The following is a 17268-nucleotide window of genomic DNA, read 5'->3' on the forward strand; positions in this document are numbered from 1 at the left end:
TGGGGGTGGGGGGCGGAGGGACGGGGGGTGCCTAAGCCCTTTGCAAGTAACGTGACTACAGCTAACCACAGGAATTGTGAAACCGGACCCAAGAATACTACCTACCAACCCACCGCCTGAACTGCGATCCTGGGGAATCCGTAGCTGGAGGGGACCCAGCTCAACCAACCGAGGCTGGCTCGGGTTGGGGGCGCGGGGGAGGGGGGGGCGTGGGCGGAGACCAGCATTGCTCCGCCCCTGAAGCTGGGCGGTGACCAGTAGGCGGCACCGCGGCGCCGTGCGCTCATATAGGGCGCAGCCCCAGGGAACACCGAGCGCTTTGCCCTAGCTGCAATTAGGAGGTCGGTGGCAAGATGAGCCGGGCGCCAGCGTTCTTGAGCGCAGCCGAGGTGCAAAAGCACCTCCGCAGCTCCAGCCTCCTCATCCCGCCGCTGGAGGCGGCTCTGGCCAACTTCTCCAGCGGCCCCGACGGAGGAGTTATGCAGCCGGTGCGCACCGTGGTGCCGGTGGCCAAGCACAGGGGGTGAGTGAGGAAGGCCGGGGTTAAGGGCTGGAGAAACTGGAAAGGTGGAACGCAAGGCAAGCGAAGGGGGCAGCGGGAGAAAGGAAAAGAGGGCTTGCCTGCCTAATCATTGCTGGTAACAGCTGCCACCTAATATTGGCGCTAGCCACCGGTCAAGTGACGCTTTATAGAGATTTATCTTGTTAAATTCAACACATTATCCATATAGGTGGGTATTGATAATATTTTACTGATGGGGACAATTGAGACTCAGAGAAGTGAAGTGACTTACCCAAGGTGACATAGGTAGGTAGTGGCAGAACTAGAATGGTTTTTCTCATCCAGATGGCTCTGTACTGTTGAATGTACTCTATGTACTGCCTAAAGGTAGGACAGAGGAGTTGGGGCAACGGAGGACAGTAGGGCAGTGACTGAGGAAAGAGAAAGGAAGGTATATGGGGACTTGATAGGACACCCCCAGTCTTGGGAAGAAGGGACTGAAGCTACTCACTCCCTCTCTCTTTGTAGTTTCCTGGGGGTCATGCCCGCCTACAGTGCTGCCGAGGATGCCCTGACCACCAAGCTGGTCACCTTCTACGAGGGCCACAGCACCGCCTCCACGGTCCCCTCTCACCAGGCCACTGTGCTGCTCTTTGAGCCCAGCAATGGCTCCCTTCTGGCGGTGAGCAAACTCCCTGCCCTGGGGTGAGGTGGGGCCCCTGGGCCCAGCGCTAGCCTCCGAAATTAGTTCTCTGAGTGAGCTGCGGGGAGTTTTGATTGTGACCACACGTGCCCCTGTCTGAACGATGATGATGTCTCTGGATGCTAGCCGCGGTGAAGATTACCTGTGAGCGTGTGTCTGTTTCTAGGCCTGCCTGAAGATGCATATAGCCCAGCACCAGAGCCCACTGTTGCTTCAAGCGTGTGACAGACAGTGTGGAAGTAACAATCTCCTCATTCCTGAGCTTGTATAGGACAAGAAACTCTTGTCCTATACAAGTTACTCCAATATACAGTTTAATCAAACTCAGTAGCCAAGGAAACATTTATTTAGTGAACCTCTGTAATGTGGAAGAAAACGAGTGTCCTGTAGAGAGAGATACACAGTAACCTGTTTTAACATTTCATGATAGCATCAAAATAGAGCAGTAGTCCTTTTACTGAGCACTTTGTATTGGCTAGGCATGGTTCTGAATGCTTTACCTGTATTCACTCCCTCAATACTTAGAGCCACTCTGTGAGGTAAGTAGTAGTATTTGCCCCCATTTTACAGATGAGGAAACTGAGTCCTAGAGCAACGATGCCCATCTTACCCAGGTTTACATAACTATACTTCAGACCTATTCAGTGTTAAGTCCATGGTCCATATCCTCTGGAGACTGTGTCTCCTGCCTTTCCAACTGCCATTTACTGAGAGCTTACCATGTGCTAAGGAAGAGAAATTGATCTCAGTTATGACAATATTCCTCAATGGGAGGGGTTTTTTAAAAAGATTTTATTTATTTATTTGACAGAGAGAGAGAGATCACAAGTAGGCAGAGAGGCAGGCAGGGAGAGAGGGGGAAGCAGGCTCCCTTTTGAACAGAGAGCCCAATGCGGGATTCGATCAGGACCCAGGACCCTGAGAGCATGACCTGAGCCGAAGGCAGAGGCTTAACCCACTGAGCCACCCAGGCATCCGTTAATGATATATTCCCTATTAAATGGAGCACTATCACAAGATGCCTTCTCCCAGTGACTTAATATGTGGAGAGGTTTTTGGTTTTTTTGTTTGTTTGTTTTTGAAAGATTCTATTTATTTATTTGACAGAGAAAGAGAAATCACAAGTAGGCAGAGAGGCAAGCTGACAGAGGGGGAAGCAGGCTTCCTGCTGAGCAGAGAGCTCGATGCAGGGCTGGATCCCAGGACCCTGAGATCATGACCTGAGCCGAAGGCAGACGCTTAGCCATCTGAGCCACCCAGGAGACCCGGGAGATTTTAATTCACATCCCCCTCCCCCAATTTCTGTTGGAGTCCCTGAGGCTCAAAGTAGTTGAGCCCACTTTGCTTGAGGTCACACAGCTGGTTTGTGAAAGGCCCAGGGAATCGTTGCTAGACCTGTATGATCCTAGGACTTATACTCTGTACTCACGTGCTCTGTACCCTCTACCCTGCAAGCTGGCTCTGAGACCAGGCAGTTGAGTTGTTACCAGGGACAATCTTCATTATTCCGCCCAAATCTCTGGATCTTAAATCCTCCTCCCCTGAATTTCAGGCTCCCTGAGTACAGGAACCCAGCTGTACATGACTCCTCTGGAAAGACTAGCTCTTCCCAACCTATACTCATTCAAAGGAGATGACATTCACACCACTTGCCAAAGGTGGTTCCCTAGCAAAGCGGGACCACCTCGGGCTTTTAACGAAATGACAAGACCTTAGATCCTTCCTGAATCTGTTCAGTAGTAAGTGATTCACTTCCTTTTCTGTAAATATGAGAACACTGGTGCTACCTGGTAAATTTCAACCAAGATGGCTAACTTAAAAACAGGAGGATAGTGCAAAGGATGGTGATTATTTTTAGCAAGATGTAATTCAGAATCACCTGGGGAGCTTTTGAAAACAAGGATGCCTGTGTCCCTCCCTTCAAGATACAGAGTAGTTAATGTGTCTGGGCCTCTGTAACTTCACAAAGCTCCCCACATGTGTGGCAGGAGTGGAGAGCCACTGAGACAGAATTTCATGGCCCTTGAACAGATGTCAGATGACTTACTCTAATTCCTCAAATTCCTCCTTCACTTGATGCTTTGAGAAACCCAGGGCAATTCTTGAGGGCTCATCGTGTATGAGATGTTCACATTTCTGTGACTGCTTTTAAGCCTCATAAAAATCCTCTGAATGGTTGGCATTATTTCTTTGTTGTTTGATCCAAATCTGATAGCAAGCCTGTGCTCTCTGTAGGATAGTATGATGCTTCCTAGGGCTGCTCATTTTGAGCTGCTTCTCTCTGCTTAAGTTCTGGTGAGGAGTGCCCCTTGCTCACTGTCGCTCCTTTCCTCCAAGGTCATGGATGGAAACATCATAACTGCAAAGAGAACAGCTGCAGTTTCTGCCATCGCCACCAAGGTAAGACTAGTGCCAGGCTGTACTGCTAAGGTTTGCTGGAGAGTCAGGTTGGGTGTCTCCAGCTTGAAAGCCTAAGGGAGATGTGAGGAACTTATTTTGGTATTCCTTGGACATAGCTGGAACTCCAAATGACAAGTATGGGACATCAGGTGAACACAGTGATTCACGAAATTATTAGCTACCATTTAATGAGCACTACTGGATTCTAGGTACTCTACATACATTATTCCCAATCTTCACATCAACCTTGCAAAGTAGATACGATTATCTTCATTTGCCAGATTTAGTGAATGTGGTTCAGAGAGGTTAGGCGAGTTGCCCAAGATTGCACAGCTACTAAGTGGCAGAGCAAGAATTTAATATTTGACTTTTATGACTCCAGGACTGCTTTGTGGCCCCCATCCCACACTGCTCCTGGTAAATCAGTGTGGTTGCCACAGGTCAAAGCCAAGAAGCTGAGGGGGAGCTGAAGAGATCTGAGCAGATTCATGTATTCATTTGGCTAATACTGTCTGAGATCCTACCATGTATCGGGCACTGTTCTAAATATCAGGAAGATGGCAATGTGCAAAACAGGCACGGTTGGTTAGACAATAAACAAGGTGAAAAGTTTGATTTGCCAAGAAAATAATTAACCAACAACAAATCCCTTTTGAGTTTAATAATATACTATACTATATTATATATATATAATATAGTATAATATAATATACTAGGATTTGCTTTTAAAAACAAAACAAAACCTACTTCCAGCAGAAAACAGTGTGCTGCTGGACAAACTAAAGCAGAATTGAGAATATCCTCAGTTGGGAGTGGTGACTTCCCAAATTATCCAGGGAGGACCTCACCCCTCCCAGAAGGTGACATTTGAGTAGAGACTGAAGGAAGCAAGTGAGTGAAGAGGGGAGGGGGACACTCTTCAGGCAGAAGGGAAAGCGATGATGTTCCCAAGCAGTGCCAGGTCATCCTACAAGAAAAACAGTATTTTTAGAGGTTAGGTTAGGGTTAAGAAGAGGAGCATTGGAAAACCGGGTGTCTTCACATGAAATGGAGAAGTACAAGGTCTGCTGATGCTCGTTTGTGACGCCTGAGCATAAAGGAAGTGTGGGATGTGGAGAGCAGCAGACACCAGGTGTTCAGATCGTGAGATGGTTAAGATTTTTTAAACGCAGGATGGGGGGGAAAGAATGTGAGGATTAATCTGGTAATCGTGTAGGAAGGGGGCAGACTACAGGACACAGCTGGACGAACTGTTTTTTTGAATTATCTCCAGACCTAACTCAGACTGAAATGAGCAAGGGACTCCCTGAGGAACACATGTATGTTCAAGGGTACAATATTGCCTTACATTTGTGTGTGAAGGTCTTGTCAAAATAATTTCCAGCCCATTGTCTTGACATATCTTTGGGTTTCTGTGAGGAAAGCAAAGAAGATCTTATTGGCCTCATTTACTGTGGGAGGAGATGGAGGCTAGGGCTTCCTGATGCCATGTAGCTGCGGGGTCTTCTGAGGCTCAGTCCCAGGACTCCAGGATCATAACCTGAACCGGAGGCAGATGCTTAACCAACTGAACCACCCAGGCACCCTGTGGAAACCAAACTCTTGCAGCATCCAGTTACACTGTGCTTTTTTGCATTGATAAAAATCTGCACTCCCACAAGAGTTAAGAATCATTGAGTTGATGCTCAGAACTTAGGCTGAAATGTCACAGCTTTATGCCCAGGGATACAGATGGTTTATTTCAATAAGGAACAAAGGGGCTATTATACTTTTTGCCCTGGAACAGAGAATGTTTTCTTTGCTGCTTCTCTTTCATTTAGGGCTTTAGGGAGGATGAGATGTATGGGAAGTTTTCGGGCCTGACAGTCACTGTAACAACTTCTTTGCACATGGGTTGCACGTAACCTGAGTTGAGTACTCTGACATGCTTTCTCAAGATGACAGTATATATCAGGGTTTATCCCTGGCATGCATCTGTTCAACAAATATTTGAGTGCCCACCAGGGTCCAGGCCCAGTGCTCTGCATAGAGCATAGGGTGGTGAGCTAAACAGTACCTGCCATCATGGAACACAGAGTCCATTTGCGGAAACAGATATTCACCCAAAGATCATACCAACAAATGTAAAATCACAACCCTGACAAATACATTGAATGCAAGAGAAGAAATTCTGTGAGAGGGTATAACAGAAGATCTGTTGAATTTGGGAAGGCTTTTCCTATATAAAGGACATCTGAGCAGAAATTTGAAGTTTAGTAGGAATTACTCGTAAGGGACAGAAAGAAAAGTATTCCATGAAGAGGAAAATCTGTGCAAAGGCCCTGTGGTTGATGGAAGTACATGTGCTTGGGAGTCTGCAAAGAAGCTGATGTGGCTAAAGGACAGGAAGTGCAGGGGAGCATTTCTTAAGTGGGAGCTGGAGACATGGCAAGGCTAGACGGACACAGTGCTACTCATTAGCAGACGCCGATGACACACACACTTTCAAACTCTACCATAAGAAACCTACCAGATTCATATACATATTTTTTATTATCTGCATGCTATGGTAAAAGAATGAAGTACCACTAGTCCTCTTCTTTTTTTTAAATAAATCTTACAAAAGTTACACTATTTAGGGAAAGGGATGTCAATTGTATGTAACATTATTACCAAGGCAACAAATTATCAAGACAACAATCAGAATTAAAGATTTAGTTTCAGAAGTTGAAGGTTACTTTTACAGGACACTACAACAATTTCTGAAACCCACGCATACTTCTTAGAATAGATTCATATTAACTGAGAACAGAAAAAACGATTGATTTAGTTAAGGAAAAATCAGCTAATTCTCCTCGTTGCGTAAGAGCATAAGATTGAGGGGTTCTGTGGATATTGTAATTCTGAAAATGTTTCAAATCAGATACTTTGAATGCTATTTTATGGCACAAAATGATATCTCCCCTTCTGCAGCTATAGGAGAGATGAACATCTGCTCGTATTTCTGAGACTCCGTTTTGCTAGTAATTAATAATTCAAGAGACTTTCACTTTTAAGATTACATTCCAGAAATGCTATAATTAACTTTGTAAGAAAGAGCAGGCCCAAGGAACTAAAATTTGCTACATGAGATAGAGAAACGGCAAAAGAGGGTCTTGCTTAATATGGATGGTTTGAGGAGCAAGTGATATCCTCTATGCCAGTAGTTCTCCGCACAGAATGATTTTGCCTCTGGCCCCAAGGACATCAAGGAGTGGGAGACATTTTTGGTTGTCACAACTAGGGGAGGTAGGGGATACTGCATCTAATGCATAGTTAGGGAAGCTGCTGAACAACCTGTAAAGCATGGGACGACCCAGCCCCCCACCCCAGCCAATGGGGAATTATCCAGCCTAAATGTCAGTAGAGCTGAGGTTTAATAACCTCACTTGATTTCTTACGCATAGTTGTAGGTATGTGCTAAATCCGTGCACATGAGACCATCTCTGTCCTCATGGGCTCATAGACCAGGACAAGAAAATGACTCTGTAAACAAATAAGCATTGTGAAGTGGTAACTTCACCCAGGGAGGTCAGAATGACTTCACTGGAGTCATTGATGGAAGGTGATCATAAATCCCACTCCCAAACACGGACACACATACATCCAGAGCATGTGCCCCAGAGGCTGGCTCTACATGGAGGCTGAGCCATGGATTCTAGGTAGCTCTTCAAAGTAACTCGGGGCTCTGAGAAGTGGGTGTAGCTTCTCATGTCCCCAAGACAGGGCAGCCCAGGAGAACAAATGTGGGTTTTGGAGAATCAAAGACGTGGTTTTGGAGAATCAAAGACGTGGTTTTGGAGCCTCAGGGTGCCATGTCATAGTTGTAGGACTCTGGGCAAGTTCCTTAACCTCTCCAGACCCTGATTTCTTTATCTGGAAGAGGAAGATGAAAGTAGGAGTGCCTAGCTCATGGGGCCCTTGGCTGGTCTAAATGAGATTGGGAGGATAAAGCATTGGTATATACTGGGTGCTCGGTGAAGGCTCCTTCCTCCTCTCCACACGCCACAGAGGGGAAACTGAAACATAAAATTCCATCTCCTTCATTGCCTGAGATAGTGAGGGAGACGAAGATAGGGCATTGGGCACCTGATGTTCAAACTGTATCTGTTCTTCATCTGGCCGCTATTTCTCCCTTGACCTTCACCTCGTTTCTCTCCCATAGTTTTTGAAACCACCCAGCAGTCAAGTGTTGTGCATCCTTGGGGCTGGTGTCCAGGCCTACAGCCACTACGAGGTCTTCACAGAGCAGTTCTCCTTTAAGGAGGTAAGTCCAGGAAGCTTGAGGGAGAAGAGGGGAGGGAGCAGTTGGGGCCTTTATCTCTACTCCTTCACTGCGACCTGGGCTATTCTGAAATAGGTCAAGGCTGATCTCTTTTCATGACTCGCCCAGAAGTCCCATTGGAGGCAAAGAGACCTGAATCACCTGTCTCCAGTTTCCCATTCCTAGGGTATGCCAGAGGATGCAGCAAGCCCACTTGGTTAAAAGATTGTGTTATATCCATTGCATACATTCAGTTTTCCTTTCTGTCCCTCTCTGTGCTTCTCTAAGGAGACTCTGGGATTTTTTAGGAATTCATGGGTATGGACACACAAACTGGGAACGAGGCCTGGGGGGCAAGAGACCACAGCACCCTGCCTCCATAACCCCAGTGCTGGTCTGCCTTTGCCCCAGTTATGCCTCCCACTTCTTTTTTTTTTTTTTTTTTTTCAAAGATTTATTTATTTGACAGAGAGAAATCACAAGTAGACAGAGAGGCAGCCAGAGAGAGAGAGAGAGGGAAGCAAGCTCCCCGCTGAGCAGAGAGCTCGATGCGGGACCCGATCCCAGGACCCTGAGATCATGACCTGAGCCGAAGGCAGCGGCCTAATCCACTGAGCCACCCAGGCGCCCCTGCCTCCCACTTCTTATGGGAACATTTTATGCTTTTATTTTTTGCACATGTGTGAAAGCGGTAGGGCAGATTTAAAATATGGCATTTAAAAAAATTTTTTTTTATTTCTTAAGATTTTATTTATTTGAGAAAGCGAGCAAGCCCAGGTAGGAGGGGGGGTAGATGAAGAGGGAGAAGCAGACTCCCCACTGAGCAAGGACTCCCTAAGCAGGGCTTGATCCCACAACCCTGAGGTCATGACCTGAGCTGAAATCAAGAGTCCGCCCTCCGTGGATTGAGCCACCCAGGCATTCCGTAAAATACGACTTTTTAATGATAAAAATAATACCCCTGCTTTGGCAAATATCGACTGTAAGGAAGAACAAAGAAAAATGCCTTTTATCTGTTTTCAAAGATAAGCAGTTACCACTTTCCAATCCTCTCTTTAGTTTTTCATAAAGTAGTGTCCATCATGTTAGATATACCCAGTTGTATATCCTATCTTTCCATGAAATGTGCTAACATCATCACTTTGCAGGTTACCCATTTTTTATATCCACTTGCATCATTTTTTTATCCAGAAGGGTGCTGTGGGTAACCATTCTCCTTTGATAGGGTATACTGTATTCTTTTTTACCTTGGTTGATGAACTTAGTTAGGCATAACATTTACTTCTGTATTTCTTACCTTTCCTTTTGGGAGATGCTTTAGGCCTTGTTTTCTGTTGAGGGTCTACAACCCCCACTCCTCGCCTACAAGTTCGCTAAGCGAGCCAGCAACTCCCTGCCACCTGGTGAGGCGAACGATCCGGCTCCTGCCAGCGTCTGCCAGGCCTCTAACTAGCCACTACTCCTGACATTTTCATCCCCTGCACTCCTCACTGCTCAACCCCTTCTTGTTTTCAACCCCCTACCTCCCCTTCAGAGATCAAGTTATTCCACACATAGTGCTGTCCTAGAAGCCCACATCTGCTCTGACTCCTTTACAGTCTCAAACACAAGGTGGGAGTTGGATGCTGACCGTGCCCAGTTATCATGTGCGTTTCGTAGACCTGAAAACTTAGGCTGCGTGAGGTTGAGTCATTTCAGGAGTGAGCAGTATGGGACAGAGTGAGGATTGATTCCAAGCCTTCCTAGCTCCACAATTTGCTCCACTAATGATTAGATTATGTAGCTATTAAGCTACAGAGGCAGGGTATCTCTGGCTAGAAGTGAAAGACTGTTCCTGCTTCTTGCAAGGAGAAAGGAGTAGGGAAAGGTCATTTTCAAATATTTGGTCAGGTGTCGGGCGCAATCAATGCTGTGCCCTTGGTCAGATGTTCTTTCTCCGTAGGAGATGATTTAAATAACCAAAGCCCTTACCCTAGAGAGGCTCATCTTTCCCCTGGTACTCTGGGCTGGATGAAACTTAAACAGCCAAACAATCGTGACACCAGTGTCCCTCTTGTTACCCCCCAACGAAGGTGAGGATATGGAACCGCACCAAAGAGAATGCAGAGAAGTTTGCGGACACAGTTCAAGGAGAGGTAGAGGTCTGTTCATCGGTCCAGGAGGCTGTGACAGGAGCAGATGTGATCATCACAGTTACCATGGCAACAGAGCCCATTTTGTTTGGTGAATGGGTGAAGCCTGGGGCTCACATCAATGGTAAGTAGAATGGCTCCGTGAGCGTGGGTAGGTGGTGACCAGAGTTGTCCCTTAGGCTGGACGGAGTGGCTGCATCTGCAGAGCTCTTTTACTCATGCAGAATGGCCAAGCCTTTTAAGGTCTTCGCAAACATGTGAGCCCCGAAAAACAATATTCACTCAGAAATTATGAAACAAAAGTCACGAGCCTGAAACTTACAACAAATTTAATTAAAGTTCCATGAAAGGTAACATTATGGCAGGTGGTCAGGCACCGCTAAGTTCATAAATGTAATGAAATTTAAATCACAAAAGCCACATGAGTCATTCTTTCTTAACAATACTTAGAATTATCCCCCGCCCTCCCTCAAAAAAGTTTTTTTACTACAGCACAAAAGACATTCCTTGTGACTTGTGGGCACTCATTAGCACGTGTGCTGGAATGGTATAGGACTCCAAATATAAGAGTTCCTGGGGCTTCTGAAGTTTTGAAGATTTTTCTGAAGATTTGAACTGGGGCGATCTACCCTCAGAGCCCAAGCTCTTAAATTACGTTCTATATTATCTTCCAGTAAGACGACTGGAGTCTGTGCATAGCGAGGCCAATACTAGAGATTTAAACATGTTATCGGTTTTCTGTTTTAGTGACAAGCACATGGTGTGAACTCAGAAGCTGAGATTTCTGTACCTACTGGCAGATGAGCAGGCAGGAGCCAAGATTATGCATTCTATCCCTAATGTGTATTGAGTTCCTACCATGTGCCAGGCACTGTTCTAGATGCTGGGCAGGCCAGAATAAGCCACACTCAAGGTCACTGCCTTCCTGGTGCTTGCATTCTAGGGAGGGGGAATAGATAACAGATAAACAAGCAGATGAAACAAATAGATGGTTCCAGCTAAAGATTAATTTCTGTGGAGTAGACAAAAGTGTGGCACGTCTGAGGAAAGGGCCAAAGTGAAGTGAAGGTCTCGGTGGGACGTGGCTTCAGGGAATAAGTAGACAAGAGATGGGTGAGTTCTGGCTTTATGGACAGTAGCCCCTTTTCTGGAAGGTCATCGGAAATCACGAGAAACCCATTCTTGGAGAAACAGACAAGAGCTGAATCTTCAGCAAGATGGAAATGATTTTTTTTCCCCCAGCCTAAAACAGCATATACTTATTACTTTGTAGTTTCTGTGGTTTCGGAAGGCTGGGCAGGGGTCAGCTGGGTCCTCTGCTCACACAAGGGGGAAATCAAGGTGTTGTCCAAGCTTCGGATTCAGCTAGAGGCCAGACCCCTGTTCCAGGCTCAGGTAGGACAAGAGTGCTGGCTTCCTGGGGGCGAATCTCAGCTTCTAGAGGCCGCCCACGTTCCCTGTAATGTGGATGCTCCATTTTCGGTGCCAGCAACAGGGAATCTCTCTCACACTGTGAATCTCCAGGAAGGGCTGCCTCGATTGTGAGTCAAGGCATCGCTTCTGCGTCCCTAGCCTAAAGACAAAATTGGTTTGTGTGTTTACAGAGGCATCACATATACTTCAGACGAGTATGTTACCAGTGCGGTTGACAGGGAAACACCAGCAACAGATTTTACTTGTTTTGCAGCTTGGCTAAGAGATAGGCCCAATTCCACCCTCGCCTGCATTTCGCTCATCCTGTCCCCGCACCACTGCCCCCCACCCCCAGCCAGGGTCTGACCCTCACCCATTCTAGCTTCACTGAAGCAAGGCCAGGGTCCAGTCTAAGTCAGGCCCCTCCCTTTGCTGCCTGGCACACCTCCATCTGCCCAAGTGGCCTCCCACAGCCCTTTGAGAACTCGCCCTGCTCAGAAGAATTGGGGCAGGGGAGGGGTGGGGGGAGACCCAAGTGCCATGAGAAGGGATGGCTTGAGAAACCAGGGTTTTTCCCACCAGCTTATGATTTATTTACAAGCTTCATTTGGTTCGTGCTTTTGTTCTGTAGAACCCCTCACACAAATGACCTTCAAGGACATTTTTACACCACTCTCTTTGAAAATTAGAGGGAGGGACAACAGCAGGAGCGGGAGCAAGCAGGGAAAACTGGACGCAGTGTGAGAAGGCACATAATACGTTGGCCTGAGGCTTTGTAGTGGTTTCCAAAGACGAGTTGGCCATGAGTTGCTTCCAGCCAGCAGATGTGTTTTGTTTGGACCATAGCATGCTCTAAAAAATCAAGAAATAACACATGCAAATAGATTTCCTGCTTCTCTTTTAAGAAAAAAGGAGGAAAAAAAGGAGGAAGGGGAGACTAATGGAGCCCTGCTTTCTCACGTGGCCTCAATCAGCTTGAGCTGAAGGATGCTTGCCCTCTTTACACGGGCCGGCTTTCTTCTGTGAACTTAGGTCCCCACCATTTCCAGTGCGGTCCCTCTGACCAGCCCCGCGGGCCTTTGGTGGTGGCCTCTGCATTGTCTTATCTGCCAGGAGGCATGTTTCCTTGGATTCTTAAATTCCTGGGCTCTCTGCAAAGGACATGAAATCTCGGGGCCAGGATGGAGCCAGCTTCCTCTTGATCAGGGTTACTTCGTGACCCTGGTGCTGGGCTCTTTTGTCAAAGTTAAGAGAGAAATGGTTAGGGGTGACGAATGAGAATGATTCAGGAGGAAGCAGATCGGCAGAAGACGGAGGAGAATGGGGTGTGAATAAGCGGCGGGTGATGTCTCTGTTTCGGGGTTTTTGTCCAGAAGTCGCTGCCCCGGATAAACAGAAGAGGCGTGGAATGCATGGCTCCCTCTGAGTCGTTAGGTGCACTTATCAGAGACAGAACTGTGGCAGGCACCTCCACTTCTTTGAACTTCTGTGTGTGCATCTTTTAAGTGAGAATCAGACACGAAGCGTACTTGTGAGGACTATAAATAATATGTGTGAAACATCCCACGGCTAGGAGGCAACCAATAAATGAATGCTAAGTTGCTTCAAAATCTTTTAGAAAGATCATGATATGAAATGAAAGAAAGAAAGAAAGAAAGAAAAAAAAAGGAGTTCTTACTGATGAGTGTTCATTCTTGCTGATCAGGAGGGGTTGGCATTGGGAAAGGCGGCACCCCAAATCTGAATGTTCTCCTGTGTCCTAGGTCACTGCTTTCCCCCTCCCCTTCTTCCGTTCTTTGGCACGTGTAGTGTCCTTTGTCACTGTTTCTGGGCTCACGGTCTGTTTTGCTGTCTCTTAGCCATCGGAGCCAGCAGACCCGACTGGAGAGAGCTGGATGATGAGCTGATGAAACAGGCTGTGCTTTACGTGGACTCCCATGAGGCTGCCCTGAAAGAGTCCGGAGATGTCCTCTTGTCGGGGGTGAGCCCCTCCTCCTGGGAGGCTGCTGTCCAGCAGGCTTCAGTGGGATCCCAGGGTTCCATTAACCTCCCCTTCCATTTGGACTCCTCCAAACCTCAGTCACCCCCACCTCTTTTGGGGGTTGGGGAGGGGGAAAAATTGGCAGCTCCTAAAACATCTCTCAACCCTTTCTAATCCCAGTCTAGGGTAATGTGGCCATTATGGTGTTGACATGTGTTTTCCTGTCCCCTTTGCCTGGAGAGAGCGGCTTGACGGATTTTTTCCGTCAGACTGAGTTGTCCTATAAGGCGGTAAGATTGGGAGAGAAGTGCCCGGAAACCTTCCCAGTGTGGCCAACAACACAGGACTGGGGTTGGCCACTTTCTGGCCTCATTCTTTTGTAAACAGAGCATAGGATCAAGAAGAGGGCTGCCAAAATGAGTGTTCAGATAAGAACATGCTGATTTCCTCACTGACATACCATCTTGGCCAGACATTACCCCAGCCACAAACTTGTATCTCGACATTCATGGTATCACAAAGACAGATGCTATGCAAATAGCATATATATATATATATATATTATATGTTATTTATATTATATATATATATTATTTATATATAATTAAATATATATTTTATATATTATTTAAATATATAGAAATATATATTTATATATTATTTAAATACATATTTATATATATTATTTATTATATATTATTTAAATATATAAAAATGTTATTCATATATATTAAGTATATTATTTTAATATATTTATATATTCAAATATATATTATTTAAATGTATACATTTATTTTTATTTATTTATTTCTATTAAATATATATTTATTATTTTTTAATTAAATAAGCATATATATGCTTATTTATGATATATGCTTATTTATTTTTTTAATGGGGAAAGCCAGTTTACATATGGTCTTTTTGTCAAGTTTCTCTCTTACCCAGTGGTGGCTGCCCTCTCTGTCCTCCCTCAGAGTATGGCTGGAGTGGACATTGGCTCCATGGTCTAGGTCAGTGTGTGTTTGTTTCCCAGGCCGAGATTTTTGCTGAGCTGGGAGAAGTGGTGAAGGGAGTGAAGCCAGCACTCTGTGACAAGACCACGGTGTTCAAGTCTTTGGGTAAGGACTCTAGCTCCCAGGGCATATATCCAACCAGAGCACAACGCAGATTTGCCCACTGGTGGAAAGAGGAATGAGTCACCTGACTCAACAGCTGAGTTATAAAATCCGTCACTTGGGTCAATTATTTACATGTCTTAGAATAGTAGGTAAGCCCAGGAACTCTGAAACTGGGTGGTCCTGGGCTTCCCTTTTCTGCCACTCCCTGGACATGCGTCCTTGGGCAAGGGACCTCACCTCACCTGTCTGAGCCACGGCGGTCTCTTCACTGCTTGTTACCTCTAGTGTTTATGAGAATTCAGTGATGTGTATGTACAATGATTTGCACATAGCAAGTGTCAGCAGTAAATCAGTTAGACTTAGATCTAAATGGAAGTCAGAAGAATCAAATAAGATTAAAAACAGAGGGAGACAAACCATGAGACTCTGAATCATCAGAAACAAATTGAGGGTTGCTGGCGGGCTGGGGGATGGGGAGAGGGGGTAACTGGGTGATGGGCATTAAGGAGGACGTGAGAGGTAATGAGCCCAGGGTGCTATACCCAACTGACGAGTCACTAAACTCTACTCCTGAAGTTTATAATACACTAGGTGTTAACTACCTTAAATTTAAATAAAACCAAAAAAATAATAATAAAATAGATGAAAGTCAGAAAGAAAGTATCCATCAGAGGTGGGGGTGGGGGATAAAGTTGTCACAAGACAGAGAGCTTAAGAGAAATAGCAGGGAGACCCACCGGAAGAGACCCACACAGGAAGTATAGCCTGAGACCCCTTGTTTCCCCTCCCTTCCTACCCTCCTGCTTGCTGACTGGAGAAGGGCTTCCATGGGGGGCCTCGTTACCACCAGAGTTGTGCAGGCAGAAGCCCAACCAAGGGCAGGCTCCCCGGGGCCGGTCTGCCCCTGAGCGCAGCAACTCCACCCAAGCAGACCTAAGGAAATGGACACGTGTAGTAACAGAGCTGATAATTTGCTGATACATCTAAAATACTGAAAGATTCCCAAATCGGTTGATAAGTAGTTACTGCCCTGAGCCCCTCAGGGATGCCATCTGCCATCTCTCAAGATCTCCCCTATTTCCTAGTATCAAGCACCCAAAAATTTTCTTTTTTTTAAGATTTTATTTATTTATTTATTTGTCACAGAGATAGATCACAAGCAGGCAGAGAGGCAGGCTGAGAGAGAGGAGGAAGCAGGCTCCCCGCTGAGCAGAGAGCCTGATGCGGGGCTCCATCCCAGGACCCTGGGATCATGACCTGAGCCGAAGGCAGAGGCTTTAACCCACTGAGCCACCCAGGCACCCCTGCTGTACCCTTTTTGAGCAATGCTTGTTTTCTTGCTTTGGGGATTGGTTTATTGACACATTTTTTTCATCTAGCAAGTGCATATTAAATACTTATTATGTATTAGAATCTGTACTGGGGGCAGGGGTGTCTATGAAAATTAATAAAAATCAGCCCCTGTCCTTGGAGAACCTATACCCAATTGAGGTGAAGTTATGTATCCAAAATAGCAAGACAAGTGGGGTTGCTGAAGGATGTGGGGATTGGACTAGACCAAGGATCCACAAACGATAGCCGGTGGGCCAGACCAAGCCCATCACCTGTTTTTATCCTGCCTTCAAACTAGGAAAGTTTTCTTATGAAATGACTGGGGGGAAAAATAATAAAGGAAGACTATTTTATGACAGATGAAAATGATATGAAATTCAAACTTCAGTGTCCATAAAGAAAATGTTATTGGAACATGGCCAGGCTCATTTGTTTACCTCTCTGGTAGGACTGCTTTTGCAGTACAATGGCAGACTTAATTCCAAGACACCACAGGGCCTGCAAAGCCTACACATGTACCATCTGGACCCTTATAGAAAGTTTTCTGGCCCCTGAACTCAACTTTGAAGGACCCTTAAAATGTGTTTAGTGGGCATTGCTCACTTAGCATCGTTTCCCTGACCCCTCCCCCCTCCCCCCTGCCCCCCATCCCCTCACAGACCTCCCAAGCCTAAGCTCACCTCTGGATATCAGTCCATGTTTCCCCAGACGGGCATTAGTAGCACAGACAATGTATTAGGAAACTGCAAGTCACAGGGCCTGGGCTGTGGCAGGAAAAGTTGTTCTGACAAAAAATGAACCACTTTTCTGTCCATTCCAGGAATGGCGGTGGAAGACCTGGTTGCAGCCAAGCTAGTGTACGAATCCTGGTCATCTGGTAAATAAAACAAAGGAACTTCCCATTGAGGTAGAAGCTACGGCTCAAGGGACGTTGTTACGAGCTGTCTTGTGATTTCTAGATCAAATAAGGGAGCCCCATGCCTAGTGAGCTATAGTTTTGAGCTAATCATATCTTATACCTTAAATAATGAGATCCCCATTTGTGTGTGTAGCAAAACTAGGTGGCCATTTCTTCTGTTACATCTGTTTATAGTAATACTCCCTTTGCCCTGTATTTCACTGCATTTTGTAATTCCTTGAAATAAAGCATTTCCAATTCTGCTGTTCTTGCTTTGGTCATTTCTGTGTTTCATGGCAAAGAAAGTGAGGGGAGCATCTGCTTCCATTCATTCCCTGGGGGAGTTTCAATGACTATAATTAAATTTATTTCTATTTTTTAAATTAGCATACAATTCTCATACCAGTGTGAAGTACACAATTCAGTGCTTTTTAGCATGCTTACAGGGAGCAACCATCAAGACTCTCTAATTCCAGAACATTTCAGCACTCCCAAAAAGAACCCTGG

At 45.9% G+C, this 17268-nt stretch overlaps 1 protein-coding gene across 1 annotated transcript; it reads left to right on the plus strand.

Moving 5' to 3' along the window:
* Positions 1 to 233: 233 nt before the first annotated feature.
* CRYM (crystallin mu) lies at positions 234 to 17029 on the plus strand. Its single transcript, XM_082713791.1, has 8 exons — positions 234 to 523; positions 1031 to 1184; positions 3543 to 3605; positions 7789 to 7890; positions 9960 to 10143; positions 13292 to 13413; positions 14447 to 14531; positions 16684 to 17029. The coding sequence occupies exons 1-8, from the start codon at positions 354 to 356 to the stop codon at positions 16746 to 16748; spliced, it is 945 nt and encodes a 314-aa protein (XP_082569917.1). The 5' UTR covers positions 234 to 353; the 3' UTR covers positions 16749 to 17029.
* The last annotated feature ends 239 nt before the right edge of the window (positions 17030 to 17268 follow it).

This window comes from Mustela nivalis (genome assembly GCF_964662115.1).
Source record: "Mustela nivalis genome assembly, chromosome: 19".
NCBI classification, from domain to species: Eukaryota; Metazoa; Chordata; class Mammalia; order Carnivora; family Mustelidae; genus Mustela; species Mustela nivalis.